At 38.9% G+C, this 21,282-nt stretch overlaps 1 protein-coding gene across 5 annotated transcripts in view; it reads right to left on the bottom strand.

Moving 5' to 3' along the window:
• LOC586523 (sperm-associated antigen 17) overlaps positions 1-15,325 on the bottom strand; it is a 44,046-nt gene extending 28,721 nt beyond the window's left edge. For all 5 annotated transcript variants that reach the window (XM_030994851.1, XM_030994854.1, XM_030994855.1 and 2 more), the window contains exons 1-12: positions 15,128-15,325; positions 10,188-10,328; positions 9,232-9,426; positions 7,868-8,048; positions 6,873-7,070; positions 5,911-6,092; positions 4,833-4,968; positions 4,151-4,371; positions 2,931-3,074; positions 2,246-2,499; positions 1,275-1,510; positions 364-486 (exon numbers count right to left, since the gene is read on the bottom strand). In XM_030994851.1, coding sequence (XP_030850711.1) covers positions 364-486; positions 1,275-1,510; positions 2,246-2,499; positions 2,931-3,074; positions 4,151-4,371; positions 4,833-4,968; positions 5,911-6,092; positions 6,873-7,070; positions 7,868-8,048; positions 9,232-9,426; positions 10,188-10,328; positions 15,128-15,214 — 2,098 coding nt within the window. In that variant the 5' untranslated portion in view covers positions 15,215-15,325. The remainder of the gene's footprint in view (positions 1-363; positions 487-1,274; positions 1,511-2,245; positions 2,500-2,930; positions 3,075-4,150; positions 4,372-4,832; positions 4,969-5,910; positions 6,093-6,872; positions 7,071-7,867; positions 8,049-9,231; positions 9,427-10,187; positions 10,329-15,127) is intronic.
• Between the last annotated feature and the right edge of the window lie 5,957 nt (positions 15,326-21,282).

The following is a 21,282-nucleotide window of genomic DNA, read 5'->3' as shown; positions in this document are numbered from 1 at the left end:
AACTTCTTCTTGACAATTTTTCTTATCTTCCTTCACTTTGGTTCAATTCATATTATACATCTATATTTCTTAAACTAGAAAATACAAATAATTGATGCCAACTTGAGGAGGAAAAGCTGATTTATTTACACTTTCAGTGAAGTCTTAAAGATGTTCATGCGTGGTGTATAGTCGTTCGTGAAGTAGGCAACTTGGCGATCACTGAGCCAACAGGTATTACACTCCCGTACGGATGTACGCATAAAGGGAGACTAGAACGCACGGGAGCGTAATACCTGTTGGTTCAGTGTGCTGCCCTCTATATACCTACACATGAGCAACTTTAACTGTTAATTTTTTGAATGAGTTTGAAAGTCTAGTTACCTGTGCTCTTTCCTGATCGGAGGCTACTGGCCGAACCCTGACGTGACTTACGACCTTCTGGCTTCAAGATACCTGTGCTGGTCAAGTTGGTTTGGTGTCCTGTCTCTTCCACATCAAACTCATCTGAATCAATGAGGGGTAATTACAGAATCAACACAAAAAATTAGATGCGAGTCGGTAGGCTTCAATATCCTATACAAACTAGTACATGGGGGTGTTTCACAAACACTAAGATTGATTTGAGTTGGACTTAACTATGGCAGGCCGTTCATGCCACTATTTGCTCTCACCATTTACTGGCATTGGTCTCTCAAGGGACAAACAAATCATGGTCACAAATCTACAGAATTTACACTTTTTGATAATTCATTATTGAAGAAAAAATATTGGAGTGTACGTGACACTAGAATACAGATGTAACAGAATTAATTTCTCTTTTTGTTCACTTGCTACCCACTTCTCAGAAACCAACACTAGCATGTGAAATTATAGATTGAGAAATACTACAATGAAAAGCTACTAGCCCTATCAGGAGTGTGTAAAGTTATGCTAGAGTTGTGCCTGCGGACTTCACTAGGGGGGTGTTTCACAAAGATCCTATGTTGAACTTAACTCCAAGTTGGATTTAAACATGATGGAAAGCCATTTGTAGCATTAAAAAAAATATATATTCAAAAGCAAAAATTCGAGTATTTTAGACCATTCATAATTTCCACATCAAGAACATGAAATCTCCTTGATAATAGAAAACATTAATGATTTGAATCAACATCTTATGCCTTTAAAAATGACTTTAACAAAAAAAATTCAAAGATGCTAACGGCTTTCCATAATTGTTAAGCCCAACTTAGAGTTAAGTTCGACTTAGGATCTTTGTGAAACACCCCCTAGGTCTACCGGTCATCACCTACCTGCATTCTTCTGGACATTCTCTGCCGTCAATGTCTGGACATCTCCTCCCTCCTTCTCCGAGGTCTCATCCTTGTCTTTCTTGGAGAAGAGAGGATAGGGGTCGTCCCAGACGATGCCTTCTGAGTCCACCTTCTGTGAGACACATCCGTCCTCTTCCGTCCCCCGCAGAACCAGACTCTCAAACACAAACTGCTTGAAGGCACGGTCTACCTCAGCAGGGTCTACAACTCCAGAGCTGTAATGACAATCAAGACTTATATGAGGCTGCATCACAAGCATGGCCATTATGTTGGGTGATGCCAAGTTATTAGTCTAAACACATGAACATTATGAAGACTGCACCTATACTAGAGCTGTGGTGTACGTACACCCAGCAGAAAGGGGCAGATAGATGGATGGGGAAACAGACAGGTATTTCACAAAAAATACATTCCCAGGGGTAGTCTTGACGACGAATAGTCAACCTGTTCGAAACGTCGAGCCACTTCCGCCACCCATCCTCTCCAATCGGCGCTATAGTTATCCTTAGAACTATAAGCTAAGAAAGATTAACAACAGTCTTTTTCAAGACTACACCAACAGTCCTTTTCAGAACTACACACCCTCAAGAAAGATTACCGAGAGTCCTTTTCAGGACTCCTCAATCCTCCCTCTCTCTCACATGGTGCACCCGCAAGCCTACTGTATATCTACATCACCACGCAAGCCGATACTTACAAGCAACATCTAAAATCAAGAGTACAGTGAAACCTGCTCTAGCAATCTCCTGCATAGAAAGACCAACTGTCTCTAAAGACCACATTTTCTTTTGTGCTCGTCAGTGAAACATGATTGTACTAAACAAACCTTGAGCCGTCTTTAGGTGCAAGTTTCACTGTATTTAGTTCACCAAAACAAATAATTTGCACCCTTCTGCTGGGCTAAAGGTGATGTGTTACAATTAAGCCACGTCAAACTCCATACTCCATACCTTAGATGATGGAGTAACTCCTGCAACCTTGCAGCCCGTTGCTTGATGATGTTAGATGATGGACGAGGGAACTCCCGTAGCTTAGCAACAGGGATGTAGTCCAACATGGCAAGCTCCGCCTCCATGGCGTTGAAACCGTTGATGGACTGGAGGTGTTTGAGTCGGAGAGAGATGTCGTCACCAAACTGGAAGAATTCAGGCATAGAGGGAGCAAGCGGCTTGGGCAAGGCGACACCGTTTGGTGGTTCTTCGGACTGAAAATAAAAAAATTTGGCAAAAAAGGGAAGATGAAGAAGGATATACAAAAAAGAGGTACATGAAATGAAAGTGGCCTATATTATTACACCAACTGCATTTTCTGAACATAATTACACATAAACACTACTGAAAAAAAGACCAATCTTTACATTTTACACGTCAATGATGTAGCAGTGATATTGAGATTACTTGATGATGCTGGAGTCCTATGAAGTCATCAAGTTAACTATCCAACCTAACTTTAACTGATATCAATTTAGGATTGTGTAGGAAGTTTTTTTTTTTTTTTTTTTTTTTTTTTGGGGGGGGGGGGGGGGCGTGTTGTTATTTATCCTAGCAACTGGTTAAAATCAGATCACAAATATCATCTGTTGCTAGATCAGAAAGTTAATGTAAGATATATTAATTACGTCCCACAAAATTTTACCTGTTCAACCTTGTTGCTATCGGTGATATGGAGCTTGGCGGCCATCTTGTCAATGTGAGCAGCCAGTCCCTGGTCTAGCCCATCTTCACGAGGGATCTTGTCCTTATCGCTGGGTGGACCCCGGTCTTCAGATGTAGCGACAACCTAAAACAAAGTAAAAGATGTTTTAAATGTAACTTTGTTTCATGACTATATGTATTGTCTTTGATGCCAGGAATTTCAATAAGGCAAATATAGAAACTTGAAAATCCTTAAATTGGATACACAGGAGATTCAAAATAATTGTTTTTCAATTAAAATTTGCCCTTTTTCCCCAATTTTTCAACAACATTCTCATACTGAGTTTATTGTTTTCCGAGACATTAAATATTTTTTTCAACAGTGTACGATGAACTAAAAAATATTATTGTTCCCAATTTGAAGAAAAATTAATGGTAATCATTATTTAAGCCCTTAACGCTTACTGTACTTGGGGGGGGGGGGGGGCTGGGAGGCCCCCCTCAACATTTTCAGAGATTGTGCCGCAACCTCTTGGAATTTTTAATTGTCGTCCCTCAAGTCTTACACACATTTTGATACCATTTTTGTTGAAATCGAATATACCTGTAAGGTGCTAAATAACAATTAGTATGCGCATGTCATCAAAAAGTGCTTTAATTGCATATATTCATGTATTTCTTCCTAAGTGGGAGATATGAATTTATATTAAATTGCTTTTATATGTAACTCAAGGTAACTTGATGCATTCCAGAACAAAAGAATACATTACAAATAAAACAATAGATATAATAAAAAATAAAATTATGAATTTCTAATGCATAATGTGCGTATTCATAATTTATGCAAATTAACCTATGCATTTTCAAATATCATAAAAATAATGAACCTCATGAATTTGAGATGAAGGAAACATTTATTCAATACATTTACAGCGTTTTCTGTAAAATGCATAAAATTAGCATTTTGCATAATTAATTAGGCTGTAACAACATAAATTTGCATATTAGGAAAAAACTAATTATACCATCTTGTTTCTTACGTAAATATCTACAAACATGCAAATTTTTGTGTTTATCGGGATCATAGATCATATAGGAGGGGGGGGGACCCAGCCCCCCCCCCCCCCCCCCCTCCAGTCAGCGAGGTGCTCAAAATAGCCCAATACAGTAAGGGTTAACTTGTCTTGAAATGGTTAAAGGTGAGAGGATGGTTGTCCATACCTGTTCCAGCATGCAGTGCATAACAAGAGGAATGCTCATACTCTCTTGGGGAATGCTATCCATCAGTTCATTGTAGTAGCGTGTATCAACGTCTGCAGAGACCACGATGGGCTTGAGCTCGGGGGCGGTGGCGGCAGGGTCGGTTGGAGCTGCTTGGCCTGTCCCTGGCTGCTGTGCTGCAGTACCCCCAGCAGGGATTGCAGCCTGACTGTCACTAGTCGCTGTAGGGTGGAAGGACGGTACAATTAGTGGAAAACATGTAATTGAAATTCACTTTGACTCGAGCAATTAAAGAAATGTGTAGATAGGTCGACAATAAACTCCATCTTTTAAGGTAATACAAATCCAAATTGTATACAGCTCCCTCACCCCTTTTCAGAAAAGAAAAACAAAATAGAAAGAAATTTCAGCAGATTTCTTTGATTTAGTTGAAAATCACAGAGTATCATTTGTGTGTCAATCACAACTTTAAAACTTTATACATTTCTTATCCTTTATCCCAATTCCCTCAAATTTGTAATGATCTATTTCAATAATTTGTGTACTTTCATTATTTCAATAATTTATGTGCTTTTATTATTTCAAGCTGATTCGATTCAAGAATGGACTTCCCCTTTAAATTATGCAAGTCTCAATTTAGTTATAAACCCAAATGATCCGAACGCATTTCCAGCTTTAATACCTTGAGGGTCCTTCTCTACCACAGGGACCTGGATGAGTTTCATGTTGTCTAGGAAGGTCCTGTACTGTCTCTCAGAGTCCAGCAGATCATACATCATACAGGCCACATCCTCAAACATGTCCGTACCAAACTGGGTCTGTAAGGAGTTCAATGAGAGCGAGAGAGAGAGATAGGGTGAGAGAGAGAGAGAGAGAGAGAGAGAGAGAGAATGTTACTGTGATAATCCCATCTATCAGTCATGTATGAAGTCTTTTGCTTCTTTCAATTGTCAGAATTAAGTATTTTGTCAGCTCCTGTTTGTTGCTACGGCAGGTAGCCAGTGAAAACGAAATCGTTAAATAAACTTATGGAAATGCAAGCACTACTTTAAACAAACAGAACTTTGTAATTCCTGGCTCATTTTTTCTGACTGAGGTGTCATATAAAAGGCCAGATGCTGTTTGCCAAATGACTTTTTGGTACCCTTTCTTCAAAATGTTTTTAACCACTCAAGCATGAAATATGCATCATATGAGTTGCATCAAATGAAAGAGGAGGATCTAAGCTTTACAAATATGTGTCACTTATTAATTATAATTGTGATTAAGTTATGATAAAACATTGACAATTCTTGGTTTCATTTTTCAGTGACGCACTGTACATGTATATACAGATTTAAAAAGATTTTAAGAGTATTTCATCTCACCGAGATAAAATGAATCTCATAATACTGCCCCAGACTACAGTATATCACTTGATTCTAGTTGTATGAAATGGAAAACAATGGCCTGAATACATACACAAAAGGAGGTTTAAAATTAATCCATAGTCTAAGATTAGCGCAAAATAAGCATGACACAGTCAGAGATCCAATATAAGAGGCGCGCAAGGCAAGATACGCTTAATTTGCCCTAATTTTAAACCATGGGTTAAATGTAAATGAGGGTTTAATTTATGGATTAAATCTAAACCTCCTTTGAGAATTCTGGCCAATAAGGCGTACTCTGATGCCTCAAAGTGACCCAACTTGCAATGAAAAAACAAAATCTGGATAATGGTACACAACGTAAAACTTTGCATCCAGTAAGATCCCACTCACTCTCTTCTCATTGTCCTTCAGATCATCCGGTACGATCAGATTCTTAACGGTGTAGGTAAGACGAGCGATGTCCTGAAGCTTGGAGCCCTTGGTGGCTTTCTTCAGGAGAGGTTCGTGCTGAAGCCAAAACTTTTCCAGCCTTTCCTTGGCAGCCTCCTTTTTCTTCTTCTCCTCCTCAATGACTAGAAATGGATGAATGGGTAAGGGGAAAGGGGTTAGAACTTTTCACAGATAAACCTGCATAACAAGTACAGTTTGTAAACTACTGCATCAGCTGCTGTCATATGCATAGAGATTACCATCAATATTACAAACTTCCTCATATATCATAATAACCACCACTATAATAAAAAATAAAAAATTGCTGGGCAATATTAATAATGATGTTTGCTGATGTTATGTCAACGATTATGGTACCACCTACAAGTCAGCCAATGCCATCACTATCATCTACAGAATAACCAATATCACTGTCAACTGCAAAAAAACATTATGGTCTGAATTGCAATAATTAATTCTATTATCATGTCTGCCGACATCATACCTTCCATGTTCTTTAGCATCATCATCATCATCATCATCATCATCATCATCATGTTCTTCATCATCATCATCATCATCATCATCATAATCGACATCATAATCGACATCATCGTCATCATCATCATCATCATCATGTTCTTCATCATCATCATCATCATCATCATAATCAACATCATCGTCATCATCATCATCATCATCATGTTCTTCATCATCATTATCATCATCATGTTCTTCATTATCATCATCATAATTACCAACATCATCATCATCATCATCATCATCATCATCATCATCATCATGCTCTTCATTATCAGCATCACCATCATCATCATGTTCTTTTTCATCATCATCATCAATATGCACTACCACCAAGGCCTCTACCAACTCAACCATCTTTATCATTACCACCACTACCTTACCTTCAAGGGGTCGATCATCCTCATCCATCTCCTCCTCCTCCTCCTTGCGTCTCTTCTCAAACAGGGAGTAGTCCTCTGCTAGGAGACGGATAATGCAGTTGACATTGATGCCCAGGTCAGTCAGAAGAGAGAGGAGAGGGGCCTGTTCAAACCCCTCAATGATGACGTAATGCTGCGGACCATCATCCGGTTCGTCATCTGTACGAGAACAGAGATTCAGATTGTTACACCCGGTTCAGAAAGGGTCTTTGGAGCCGAGCAAGTTTGCACTATATGTAGGTCAAAATGACACTCAAAACCCTGGTGAAGACAGGGCTCAGATATGGACCGTTGCATAAAACTTACCATTGATGATAACTTTGCCACCAATGGCAACTACCAGGGTAACAGGGTTCAACAGCCAATCAAAATCCAGGTTTCCATCATAGTTACCCTTGATGGCAAAGTTACCATCAATGGTATAAAGTTTTGTGCAACGGGGCCCCGCACTCTGTTTATAAATATTACCATGATTGATCAAATTGTTCTGTAGATCCCAAAATGGCATTGCCAAACATTAATTAGTCCACTCATAATACAAAAGCCAATTGTCAAACTCTCTAGTCCATGCAATTTACTGAAATTTGTTAACAAAGATTTAATACAAAGGAAAAATATGATCCCATGGTATTTTGTTTGTTCATTTCCAACATAAACTCTGTAATTTTGGTCATTTGATGCAACAAAAATCAGCAGACTAACTCAATTCCTCCTGACAAATTTTCATTCTACAGGGCTCCATCTTATAAAGATTTGATATTAATCGCAACTAACTGGTAAATAAGAGATAGGAGACTGCAAACTTGTGATTGATTAGAGGGCTTGCAATTGATTAAGATAAATCACAAGTTTAAAAAAAACCTAGGTTAAAAGTCACAAGGATTTAATGAATACTGTCAACTGACTTTACAAGTTATACCTGTCAAAGTTGCTGAGAAAGTTTAACAACAACTCACCGATATACTTGTTATCATCATCTTCTTCTCCTCTCTTCTTGAGTTTGGAGTCCTTCTTGGGAGAGGGGACCTCAGGAGATTTCTTGCCCTTGCCTTTGGCGGGTGACTTGCTTCGAGCCCTCTTTCCTCCTGCAGCCTCCTTGGCTCCTTTCCCACCTTTGACGTCCTTGTTCTCTAGAGCCTACAATATCGGAAGAAGAAGAAATCATTGTAACTTAAAGCTCCACTGCACTACTTATGGCTACTTGTGCCCTCTACATGTATATAGCAAACAATGCCTAATCTCTGCCTGTTGGTCCCTCATAATCCCCTTTTTCTTATGTTAATTCAGTGACCTTGCAGGGAAGTCTAATCCCTCCTGGCCAAACTAGTGCAGAGGGGCTTTACGCATACCTGCCAACCTGAGACAAGAGAAATTAGGACTAAATTTTTCTGGATGGACTACGAGGTCGCGAACCACCGAAGGATTGGGGTAGTAGCCCGTAGATTGGGGGGGGGGGGGGTACACAGGGGGTAACTGCGGAACTAACGATCACGTTCGGGCTGCGTTCTGTACATCTTCTATGAGCGCGAGTGCGGATGTCGGCGTGATCTGGTTATCAGTGCTGTGTTATGCTTTAGTCTTATACATACATACATACATATTGGTATTTATTGAGCGCCTTTACATGAACATGCTCAAGGCGCTTTACATTTCAAAATACAAACATAATAGTTATATACTCTCCAACTGCATTACACTCTAAAAAAAAAAATTTAAAAAAATAAATAAAAAATTTAAAAATCGGAGTTTTGAGGCATGCACTCGGAATTCGGAGTTGGTATGTAAAAAGCGGAGAAACTCCGCCTAAATCGGGGTGGTTGGCAGGTATGTTTACGCTATGTTACTGAAAACTGTTAAATGCAGGAAATGACACTGAAACACTACATAAAACTGTTAAAAAGTATGATACCAGTTAAAAGGAATACAAGTGAAAGATATGACCTCTATAAATATGAACTTCATGGAAAATTACAGAAAACTTTAGGTCAGTTTTTAGGTGCACTTGACAAGGGGATGTAAAAAAAAAATGGTCAAAATCTTCCTAATGGATATTTTCCAATAATGCCTGTGTTATAAAAGCGCTATACAAAGACGTATAATTATTATTATTATTACATGATCAGGGTATCGTTTCATGAAACAGTCATAAGTGCAGGTTTACCTACATTGTACATCTCATTGATACACGCATTTTAATGTGTTTTTGGAGAACTTGTACTTATGACTGTTTCGTGAAACGATGATATCTACCCTCTCCTCTACCTCAAGATTGACCATCTAGCTTAAAAGAAGGATAAGGAAAGAAGTATGAATGACCTACCTTTTTCTCCTCCTCCCTCCTCTTTAGATCTTTCTCCTTGATAGCAAGTAGCTTCCATTTGAGCAGCTTGGCCATGAGACCTTGCGGGATCTCCTCTCCCTTGTCCAGGTACTCCGACTTGACCGTCTCACAGATCTCAAAGAACTGCGGCGCATCTTTGCCTTTCTTGGTCTTTGAGTTGCCCAGCTCATTGACCTGTCGATGTCAAAGGTAAAAGGTCGTTTACTGATGATGCATTTTATAGGTAGAGCATTCATAATTGTTCATATAATACGTTGTGATGCATTTGGGTGCATGACACGTGTTCCTGTCTCAATTGCTCCGCATCAATTTCCTACACTAACAGAATTCTTAACTTCAACACTGGACCTAACGCTATATCTCAGTAAACCCCATTCTATACATTTAAAATAAACTGGAGCAAATTGTGGAGCAAATGTCCGGCCATCCTTTTATTACTAATATGGACAACCGGTGTAGATTTCTACAAAAATTACAGTTTAGGACTCTTACCCTTTTTAAAATTATATCACTGTTAACTCTTTACATTGTCAATTATGATTTACAAGTATACATCTTTTCGGCTTGTTACCCAATCATTATAGAAAAAAATTAAAAGATTTGTATCTATGCCCTCCTGCTGTAGCATGACATATATTGATAATGTTAATAGCGATTTAGCTCAACTATATTTTAGTTTTAATCTTCCATTTTTGTTTATATGAGATGAAAAAGGAGAATAATCCTACACATATATATGTTTAGTTTTTATCAAGGAATTTAATTTAAATTTGAAGTACCTATACAATTGATAACTGCTCCTGGCATTTGTATAAACAAACATTTGTTGAACGATTACCCCCTCCTCCCTCCCTGTTCCATTTTTTAAACTGTTCTAGTAATGCCCTGGCAGCATGGGGTCTCATATAGTCATGGCAAGCCATACATATACGTACCTCTTCCATCAATGTATCCTTGTGAATGACAGTGAATAGTCTCCTGAGCCTGGAATCAACGGCAGAAGAAAGAATGCTTGCATACTCTTTATCGTCCAGTTTATTTCCAATCAGAAAGGAGATGCAGGCTTTCCAACCCTCCTAAATAAATATAATGCAACAAACTTTTTGAGTGAGAAACATATCAAAAAAATACTCTCACAATGACTCATGTATACATCAAGATCACAAGATGTGCACCAAAGGGATGAAGTAAAGCAGAGAATATTTGATTTCATAAAAATAGCTCTAGTATTTTAAGCATCGTGATTGGTCAAAACGTGTCACATGACATGCACCTATTTTGGGGCATGCATGATCATGCCAAAAAAAAGCGCTGTCAAAAGTCATATTGCACGCTAAAATATTGATATCCACCCATAGGAAGTGAAAAGTATGCCGCAGACCTGCTGCAGACCTGCCGCAGACCTGCCGCAGACTTTTAGTCTGCCGCAAAGAGTATGCCGAAGTATGCGGCAGAAAGAAATATTGCTGCAGACTTGCCGCATACTAGTATGCCACAGGAACAGTCTGCGGCAGATCTGCGGCAGGATGAAATTTTGCTGCAGACTTGCCGCATACTAGTATGCCACAGGAACAGTCTGCGGCAGATCTGCGGCAGGATGAAACTTTGCTCCAGACTTGACGCATACTAGTATGCCACGGGAACAGTCTGCGGCAGATCTGCGGCAGGATGAAACTTTGCTCCAGACTTGCCGCATACTAGTATGCCACAGGAACAGTCTGCGGCAGATCTGCGGCAGGATGAAATTTTGCTGCAGACTTGCCGCATACTAGTATGCCACAGGAACAGTCTGCGGCAGATCTGCGGCAGGATGAAATTTTGCTGCAGACTTGCCGCATACTAGTATGCCACAGGAACAGGCTGCGGCAAGTCTGCGGCAGGATGAAACTTTGCTCCAGACTTGCCGCATATACTAGTATGCCACAGGAACAGTCTGCGGCAGATCTGCGGCAGGATGAAACTTTGCTCCAGACTTGCCGCATACCAGTACGCCACAGGAACAGTCTGCGGCAGGTCTGCCACAGAAAAGTGGGAAATTATACAGTCTGAAGCAAGGCTATAGGCGGCCGTTTTGTAGGACATGCAGTACCATATGAGGTTGCAGGCTGAGCCCATGATCTTGTAAATTCCTGTGTTAATTAGCACTGTTAATTGTCTTTTTAGCTTCTGTCAAACCAAACAATTTGCTTCAAGTTCAACTGGTACCATAAGAGGAATTTATTACATAAGAGGAGACTGAGGAATTAACGGAATGTTTCAAACTTTTTTGTTGTGCCATATGTGATCTTATCTTCAGCCCCACTAACTCACTTTTTTGTTGTAACTACCCAAGACGAAAATCAAATTGAAACCAAGACGAAAATCAAATTGAAACCAATTGAACACCAATTGAATTTTCAATTGGTTTCAATTGGTCTCGATAGGTTTTAACAGGTTTCAATGGGACTTTAATAGGAATTCAGATGGTTTCAATTGGTCCAGATTGTCCCTATTGGACCAATTGGGCCCATTGGCCTATGCCCCATTAGACTTTAATGGGACCCCAATTGGCCTGAAGTTGGACTTCAATTGGTCCAATTGAAACCAATTGAAAACCTTTTAAAGTCTAATGGGGCAGATTGGTCCAACTGAAATCCCATTAAAGTCTAATAGGGCCAATTGAAACCAATCATCTCATGCATATTCATTATTACTTTACACGTGTGACAGAAAAATACATTTATCATGATTTGTTAAGCAAATTAAGACAATGCACATCATTTTTGTGATTTCTATTTTCCTTTTGCCATTATTAACCAATAGATTATTTTGTCTGATCATGTTACAATTACATTCACGTTTTAGCAATAGATATATTGATTACTAACCAAGAAACTATGATTACTAACCAAGAAACAATATACATATTTAGTATATATATGTGTACGAGCCTGTGTTTAAAAGTTATTCTTGAATACACTTCAAATGATCTATGTGATGAAGTTAATACAATTGAGAACAGAATATACCTAATTGGTAATATCAATATTGCCAATATCGATTACGAAGTATCAATCAGTTTATAACTGGTTCTTCTACATGCATACTTTATTGCCACGTACTGGATATGAAAGAGTATGCGGCAGGTCTGCAGCAGGTCTATATGAGTGAGATATGAATATTCACGATGAAGAGTCTGCGGCAGGTCTGCAGTAGACTCTTCATCATACTGAAAGAGTATGCGGCAAGTCTGCAGCAAGTCTGCCGCAGACCTGCCGCAGACTCTTCATCATACTGAAAGAGTATGCGGCAAGTCTGCGGCAAAACTAATTTCCATGTGAAAAAGATGACCGTCTGCGGCAGGTCTGCTGCAGATCTGCGGCAAGTCTGCCGCAGGAGTATGCGGCAGGCTCATTTCTTTCCTATGGGCAGCGCAGCATACGCCTAGATAGCTATTACTAGAAAACAAATTTTTGTTTACTTTTGCCTTGGATTTAGACCTGTTTTGACTTTATATGGATTTTATAATGAAGCCAGGCATTTCAGCTGTCTGATGTATGGATTTTATTTTTACTCAAGGCAAGTGGAATCCTGTGGACTTTTTGGTAAGTAGCAAGCCTGCAAGGCATGCATACCACTAACGCACGCTGGGCCGTGTGTTATTTGTATACAAATGACTCGTGTTTGAGCCCTGAACAAAGCAGTCCCAAAGGCCTAGAAAATATCTCTTAGGGAAACACCTTCTTTTTAAAAAAATTTCTTTGATCTATTTAGTTAGACTTATACGGTTTATGCCTATTTTAGATTAGTGTAAAAAAGACGCATGCACAGAGTACGCCAAATTTAGCGAACTCCCTGAAGATGCGCCTTAGTATACTCAACTAATTGCTATTATTGTAAGTAAATATAAATTGGCAATGTGACAACATTTTTTTGGTACATCGCATGTACGTATTATTGCATTCAGGGAGAAATAGCAGCATCATAAACTCTTATAAAATTTCAGAATTTTTATATTAGAGTACAGGATGGAGTTTTCGGCCACTTAAGCAAAATCCTATTTTTGGGAGTCTTTTCCGCGCTGATCTATAGCACTAGCGGGCGGAGCCGGTATCCCATGCCGGAGCTCCCCGGTGTTCGCCATGTCGAAAACTAGCTCTGCGTTGATCAGAAATTGGAATTTGAATTAGACAGAGATATTGTGTGTTCGTGCTGTGTCCGTCTACATTGATTTAATACATGCGATTAGATACTTTTGAGCTTGCAACTCGCACAAAGTCGGGCTCTACATCTGAAAAATACTTGAAATAAAGCTCATTTTATGGTACCCATATTTCTTACAGACACGCATAAGATACTTGATTTTTCAGAATTTGGTAGCGGGACCGCCGATTACATCACTAAAATGTGATATTTTAGGATATATTTTCCATTGCAAATGTGGTTCTTCAGTGACTCTGGCATGGTATGGTATGTGTGGGATATGTGATATGCTATTATGCAATGTTTTTTAAAGGGATTTTACCATGCATCCAACGGATCGGCCGAAAACTGCAGATGGTCGATAACCCCCTCCTTTCCTCTATTATCTTTTTCTTTTTTTTAAGAATCCCAGAAAAATATCATGAACTGCTATGGGAATATTCATTTTCATGTCCACTGTTTCGGAGGTAGTATTTGGCCTCGCGAGGCAGTTTTCGGGAGCATGCGCCGTGCGTTCGCCCGCTGATCTATGAAATTAAAAGAAAATAAGCGCATAGATATATTCCTTAGGACTGGGACTACTTATCGATCGGGCGTCATATCTCAAAAGTGGCAAACCTCAGAGTTAGCCAGGACACAATGTTTAAATCGCTGTTTTGACCAAGATATTTTTAGAATTCCAAGATGACGCCCCTTTGGAAATATGGGGATTCACCTGCTCTTTCATATGACACCTTATTTATTGAGTATCACTTTCAGGATCACAAAGAATAGAAAAAAAAAGGTTTGAATCTCGATTTGAAAAAGAAAAAAAATGACCAATTTTGCATGATCGCGCAATGCAGTAGGGTAGCGCGCCCAGTATTCGGTCAGACAGCCGTTTCAACAGCTGTAACAATAAAAAAAAAATTATGAGCCACGAAACTTGCACAAATCAGGCAGCTGAAAAACTTTGCTTAACTCTCAAATTAAATCAGATTTAGGGCCCCGGAAAGATCACCAACTTAGCTCGAAATTGGTCAGTGTCACACAATTTTCTACACTCCCGCGTTCTGTTAGCACATGCGCTAACATGCATAGCCATATGTAGAAGTCTATTGCAAAATAACTACGTATGCTGTCGCAATGAATTTAGTATGTGTGTGAAGAGAATCACATCCGTGTTCACTCCATCGCAGCGAATTTGCAAATGACGCACTTGCCGATGCGCAAGAGGTATTTATACGATACCCTTGCCATGCGGTATCGCTCGTCCAGTATTCGGTCACATTCAGTGCTTTATCGCGCAATTGTGTGAAAATAGTGCGCCAATACGCTTCACTCCTTGGCAACGGAGATACCACGCACAAATCGCGTGACCACGCACAAATCGTGTGAACACATTGTTTTTAATTTGTGCCTTGCCCTTGGCCTTGTTCATGACGTTTATGAGGTACATCACTCTATACACATATGTTTAGCCTATGCCTTAAGGGTGCCAATTAAGGCTAGTTTATATCAATATCATATTTATAACAATATAAGTGACGAATAAATGCTCGACTTTAACTGCATTGTGTTGTAGTTTGTACGCGTGCGTGCAGCACGATCTTCTCCAGCGGTCCACACTTTACGTCTCCGCCCTCAAGACCGGGGTCGGATGTTGGCAAGCACCGCTCACAAAACTGCGAGGAAAACGCAAACATTATCTTACCTCTTCGAAATTTGTTGATAAAAGGCCAGATTCCCATCGGGAGACACCAGCTGAGCCGGCGCCACTCTTAGCTCTTTTCTTAGACATGTTCTATATTGTTTCAAACACTCATCATAATTAAATATTTCGAAAAATTGCAGGTTTCTTGTTCTGTTTCACGAAAAGTGTCAGGTCGTTGCCAAGGTACACACTGTGATTTTGATGGCCGATGAGGGCGACATAGCACACCAGAGATCCATAGAACAACGTAAAATATAATAGTTTTTTTTTTTGTAACGAGAAATTATTTCGGGGTAGGTGGGGATTTCTAAAAAAATCTTTTCATAGTACATAAAGTCTTTTTAAAACTGAAATGACATTTGGTTATGTAAGTGCAGCTGCCTTAATTTGAAAACTCCTTCATTGTTTGGACCTTTATATTCTTCGACGACCGTGGGGCAATTGATTAGATTGGTATCCTATTAAAGGGGAAGTCCACCCCAAAATAAGTTTGTTTCGATAGTGGCAGAATAATAAGAAAATCAGGTGAGTGAAAGTTTGAGCAAATTCTGAATGAAAATAAGAAAGTTATGAATTATTGAAGTTGTGATCAATCAAATACAAATTGGCAACTCTGTGACTTATTATACGAGCTCTCCTTCATTTGCTTTGTGCATAATATTCCATAAAATCATGTTTTCTTCGTTATTGATGACGGAATATATATTTGTTCCTTGCAGGGGGAGTATAGAAAACATATTTGCAATTATTATATTTAGGGTGCATGTATGGTTGAAATTTTTCTTGAGGGAAAATGAAAATTTTAGATATTTTTAGTACTGAGCAAATGGAAGTTGAGCTCGCATGATACGTCATAGAGTTGCCAATTTGTGTTTGATTGATCACAACTTCAAAAATCCTAACTTCCTTATTTTTAATCGGAATTTGCTCAAACTTTCACTGACTTGTTTCTCTCATTTTTCTACTCCTATTAAAACTAACTTAATTTCAGGGTGGACTCCCCTTTAAGTTCACAAGATCAATGTGGTTTAAAAGACATGACAGATGAGAGGTTGCACAATTCTATTTTTAGCAGTCGAGAAGAATATTATTTCATGGTTGTTTCAAGAGGTAAACGGCAAAGGTCACACTTCTTAAATCAACCCTTTCATATGACAGGCATATTCCACATTTTGAAGTTAGGCTCAATAACTTTTGATTCATATAGACCTAATAGTAAACCAGATGCATTATTGGAAAGGACAGTATTTTCTGCACAGACTACACCCGTTTTCGCTGCATGATTACATTGCATTAGATGACAGGAATAAAAAAAAAATAAAAAAAAATAAATAAAAAAAAAAAAAAAGCTTTGTACTTTTTAAAATGGCAATACTAGATATAAGGGGTTAGAAATCGTTGCTTTTAGATAAAACTGTGCCACTTTTTTACAACTTTTCCATCTTTATACACACGTTTACAGGTTGCAGAGACATATATTTGATAAAAAAGTAAAAAGAAACAAGCTTCGTACTTTTTAAATTGGCAGTACTAGGTAATAAAGGTATTATATCCCAGGCCTAAACAAAAAATGAAAAGGTTAATTCAAAGGGCATTTGAAAGTAAATACTAATTTAGAACTTCCCTAAAAATAAGGGGGGGGGGGGCTTGAAAATGTCTTTGATTGGGAAAATTACGACTATTAGTTGTCGAATCGACTTAAGAGCTACAGAGCCGGTAATAGTCTGATGTTCAGACCATTGTACCGAATGGTCATACGTTTTTATAAGCTTCGCAAAGATTTGCAAAGTTTAATTTTGGCCATTACCGTACAAGAAGGGGGTTATTGGTGTAGACAAATGCTCATTTTATTACCAAAGAAAAAAAAAAGCCAGTCAGCCAGTCAGTCACTCAATAGTGTCTGCGATGAAGTCTAGCAAGTAAACGGGTTTCCTTGCATAATTTGAATATGAGGACACTGCTAACGTTTAAAATTTCATAGATATGACATATATGACATATTCATAATTTCTCCAAAGTTATATACAGAATTTGATGTTGGCTGCAAAAGGGACATAGTATCTTTAAGGGGTTGGAAATCATTGCTTTTCGATAAAAATGTGCCAGTTTTCCAACTTTATACACACGTTCACTGGTTGCAGAGACATGATATTCTATTAAAACACTAGTGAAGCAATACCAAGCATGATTACAGTATGACTGAGACCCCTGGGACCACTGCCTTCACGATGGTAGAAATAGGATTCATGTTAATACAAAAAGCTGTTCCGATCCTTTGACATTGCACTTTTATGCGACCGCAAAGGCAGACACTATATGCGACAATAGGAAATGCAGGTAAAATGAGCACTTATCAAAGGAAGCGAGGGTAACTTTTCGTATTTGAAAGGAGCACGTATTAGAAAGATAGAGGGGCTCGTGTCAAAATAAAAGGGCAGTTATAAAACGTGAAAAGGGGCAGTTATTAGAAAGGGGAAAGATGCACTGTCTTATTATAAAGGAAAGGGGGCAATTGTCAAAGTAAAAGGGTGCATTTAGAGGCTTGGGTAGGCATTTATTAGGAAAAGGAGCACTTATCGGAAGGGAAAAGGGCAATTATTAGAAATGAAAAGGGGCACGCCGTCTTAAAGTAAAATGGGCACCTATATATCAGAGATCAAAAGGGGGCACTTCGCGCACCCGAAAAGGTGAAAGGGGGTACTTATTGGAGAGGAAAAGGGGCACTTATCTGAAATAAAAGCTATCTTCTATACGTAAAAGTGGGCAATTTTTAGATATTTGAAAAAGTATGGAGTACTGTTTCCCCCCCCCCCCACAAAAGACATTTTTAAGCCCTTACGTTTTGAGGAAAGTTCTAAAATAGTATTATCTTTCAAATGCCGGTGTAATTTAACCTTTCCATTTTGGGGGCTTGCAAATGGGACGTAGTGCGTTTAAGACAAGAAAAAAAGGTGACACCTATCAAAATGAGCAAGGGAACTTGCTATTTTGTAATATTTAGCAACGGAAGACTGCGCAAGAGACACTTCAGTAAACCCATTAATGATCAGAAACTTTCCTGTTGGGCACCCATGACCTTTTATTTCCCATCACTGTGCCAGATGGAAAACGCTCGCAACTGTTTTTTTTTAAAGGAATTACTTCAAAGTGGCAGGGTTGTCATCATGCTTTTATGCATCATACTTACAACTATTGTGGGTTCTTTTTTAAGATATATTGTGTATTCACTTTAAAAAGTAGCATGGCTGCTATTAGGGTGGCCGAGCCTTCCAAGTAATGATGATTCCTACCAGATTCCGATTTACATACGAGCCGTATTGTTGTACCTGGCAGAAAATGGAAGACTTTTTCCGCGACTATAAATCACGATCCATTGACCAAACTGTAGATCTGAGATTCGCATAGGCGTAGTAATTTCAAATAGTTTCAAATATTCTTAACTTTCGTCATTCTGTTTATCTTATTGTTCTGCTTTTATTAAGATGATAAAAATAAGGATATTTGAATTTCCCTTTAATGATCATAATTATGGCAGTGTTCCATAGTATTTCAAGTGTTTCAAACTATTTCAACCTATATAGCAACAAAAACATAACAGAACGAAAACAAAATCCTTAGACGCGTATTATCATAACTTTTTGCAGAAGAAGAAAAAAGAAATCCCATTTCCATACTATATCGAAACTGGTTTTCCATACTAAATCATACTGAGAGAGAGAGAGAGAGAGAGAGAGAGAGAGAGAGAGAGAGAGAGAGGGGAGATATAGAGAGAGAGTGAGAGAGAGAGAGAGAGGGTGAGAGAGAGAGAGAGAGAGAGAAGGGGAGGGAGAGAAGGGGAGGGGAGAGACAGAAAGGCAGATAGAAAGAGAGAGAGAGAGAGAGTGAAAGAGAGGGGGATGCAGGGGCGGTTGCGGGGGGGGGGGGGAGATTGAGTGATTATGTGATGAAAAGTCAGGATGAGAATTGTGCGTTTTAAGGCCCACTGTACTACTTGAAGCTACTTGCTCCCTCTATAGAAAACAATGGCTTATTGGTGACCATTGGTCCCCATGATCCTCTTTTTCTTATGTTAATATTGAGAGCTGAGTTGCTGAGATAGCCACCTGTCAGTGACCTCCTGTGTGGTCTAATCCCTCCGACCCTAACTAGTACAGATGGGCTTTAAAACTCAGAACAAGGCACAAAGTTGTCATTTTGTCTCATTTAATTTCAAAGACCACGTTTACAAATTATTTTGTCAATCACAATATTTTGAGTTGCCTCAATTCATCATCATCACCAATAACATCATTCAGCAACAAAAGAACAATGTAACAAAATAATGTATTATTTTTTCAAATAATTTCTTAAAGGAAATCGGAATCTTTGCCTCAGATATTAAAGATAAACTTGAGTTCTGGTAATGCGATTGCATTGTGAAAGAAAAGGTGTGGAATGGATCAGAAAAGTTGATCATATAGCATGTAAGTAATGGTGTGTAATGCAAGGTTCTGGAGTCATCAAAATCATCATAAATTTGGCAGAGTCTTGGTAAAGTAACAATCACTTACACAGAAAGATGTATATGGGACAACACACATGGTGTCGGGGCTAGTACTACCCTGATTTCCTTATCTTTCTATGCTCAATACTCAGCCAGTTTACATTTTCTTCCAAAATTGTTTGGCACATGACATTTATTTGTAATCTTGAACATTCAGTGTAAGTTTCGTTAGATTCTGTGAGAATTCATTTTCTTTTTTTACCAGAACTCACTATCTTTAAACAAAAATCCTGGATTCAGCTCATGCTGCAATCATGATTATAAACCTTTAGGTCGGTCAGGGATCCCGTGACTTTTACAAGCCGATCGCCTGTCTGATTATCAAGATATTTATGATCAGAAATCTAAATTTCAAAAACCTTTTTCCAATACGTTTCTATAACACTACAGCCTATTGGGGGAAATGAGTATGGTAAAACAGTACACTCAAAGATCTTTACTTTTTGAAGCACTTCATAATATATTGTATTATATCTATTAAACTTCATTTTGATATTTCATTTATTGATAATTCTGAAGCGCAATTTGTTTAGGGCTTCAATATTAACCATATCACAGACACTGCTGCCACGTAGGGCCATGCATCTCATGATCTCAGATTAAAATATTGTTTAATAAACGATGCCTTTAAGCAACTCCAAATTAATGTTCACTGCTTGGTAGGACCTAGTTCTTTACCGAATTATTACATACAGGCGCGTACGCAGGGGGGGGGGGGGGGGGGTTTGGGGTTAAAACCCCCCCTTTGGAAAATTTTTGTGTGTAAAACCCCCTAAAAAAAACCTAAACCCCCCCCCCCCCCCCCTTTTGGATTTTTTTTTGTTTTTGTTTTTTGTTTTTTTTTAATTATTAAAAAAAAAAAAAAAAAAAAAAAAAATTATTCCCATGGCCGACCTAAAAAAGTTGACCTTACCCCCCCCCAACGGAGCAAAATGTCAAATTTCCAAATTTCGAGACCAAAAAAAAAAAAAAAAAGTGTCCTCTTACCCCCCCCCCCCCCCCCCCCCCCCCCCCCCCCCCCCCGCTTATTCAGCGGCTGGCTGAGTCGTTGCGAAATTTTCGGACCGATTTATAAATGTTAAAACCCCCCCCCCCCCCCCCCCCCTTGAAAAAATCCTGCGTACGCGCCTGATTACATACACAATGAAACATCTAACTCAATTTTAAATATAGGAATTTACAATTAAACGATCAATTTTAATGGAAAAAAAATGTGGAAATGTAGTCACAAGTTGTGCCTGCACTGTCGACAATACGGACGAAAAAGCCTGGACTTGTGCTTAATATGAACCTATAACCGTGTATAACCGTGCTACCGACGCGGCGTGGGGTCCAGGGGTAGGCCCCCGGCCATCAGCCTTGGAATTTTCAGCTTTCGTCCGACTCATGTGCTTTTATAATTATGATGTCTCACATTATAGGAACATCGACAAAATGGCTAGTTCGTGAAATATGGTCTTCCAAAGGAAAACCTTTTTACTTTTTTGGGTCGGTTTTATTCGCCCCGTACTTGAATATGCTAGTCCTGTTTGGAAAAGAGGACTCACTTAAACTAAAAACGAGAGATTGGAGAGAATATAAAAGAGAGCTTTGCGGATAATTTTTCGTCAGT

Source organism: Strongylocentrotus purpuratus, unplaced genomic scaffold (genome assembly GCF_000002235.5).
Source record: "Strongylocentrotus purpuratus isolate Spur 01 unplaced genomic scaffold, Spur_5.0 spur5_scaffold_21, whole genome shotgun sequence".
NCBI lineage: Eukaryota > Metazoa > Echinodermata > Echinoidea > Camarodonta > Strongylocentrotidae > Strongylocentrotus > Strongylocentrotus purpuratus.
The sequence above is the reverse complement of the archived record's forward strand: the minus strand, read 5'-3'. Positions and strand labels throughout refer to the sequence as shown.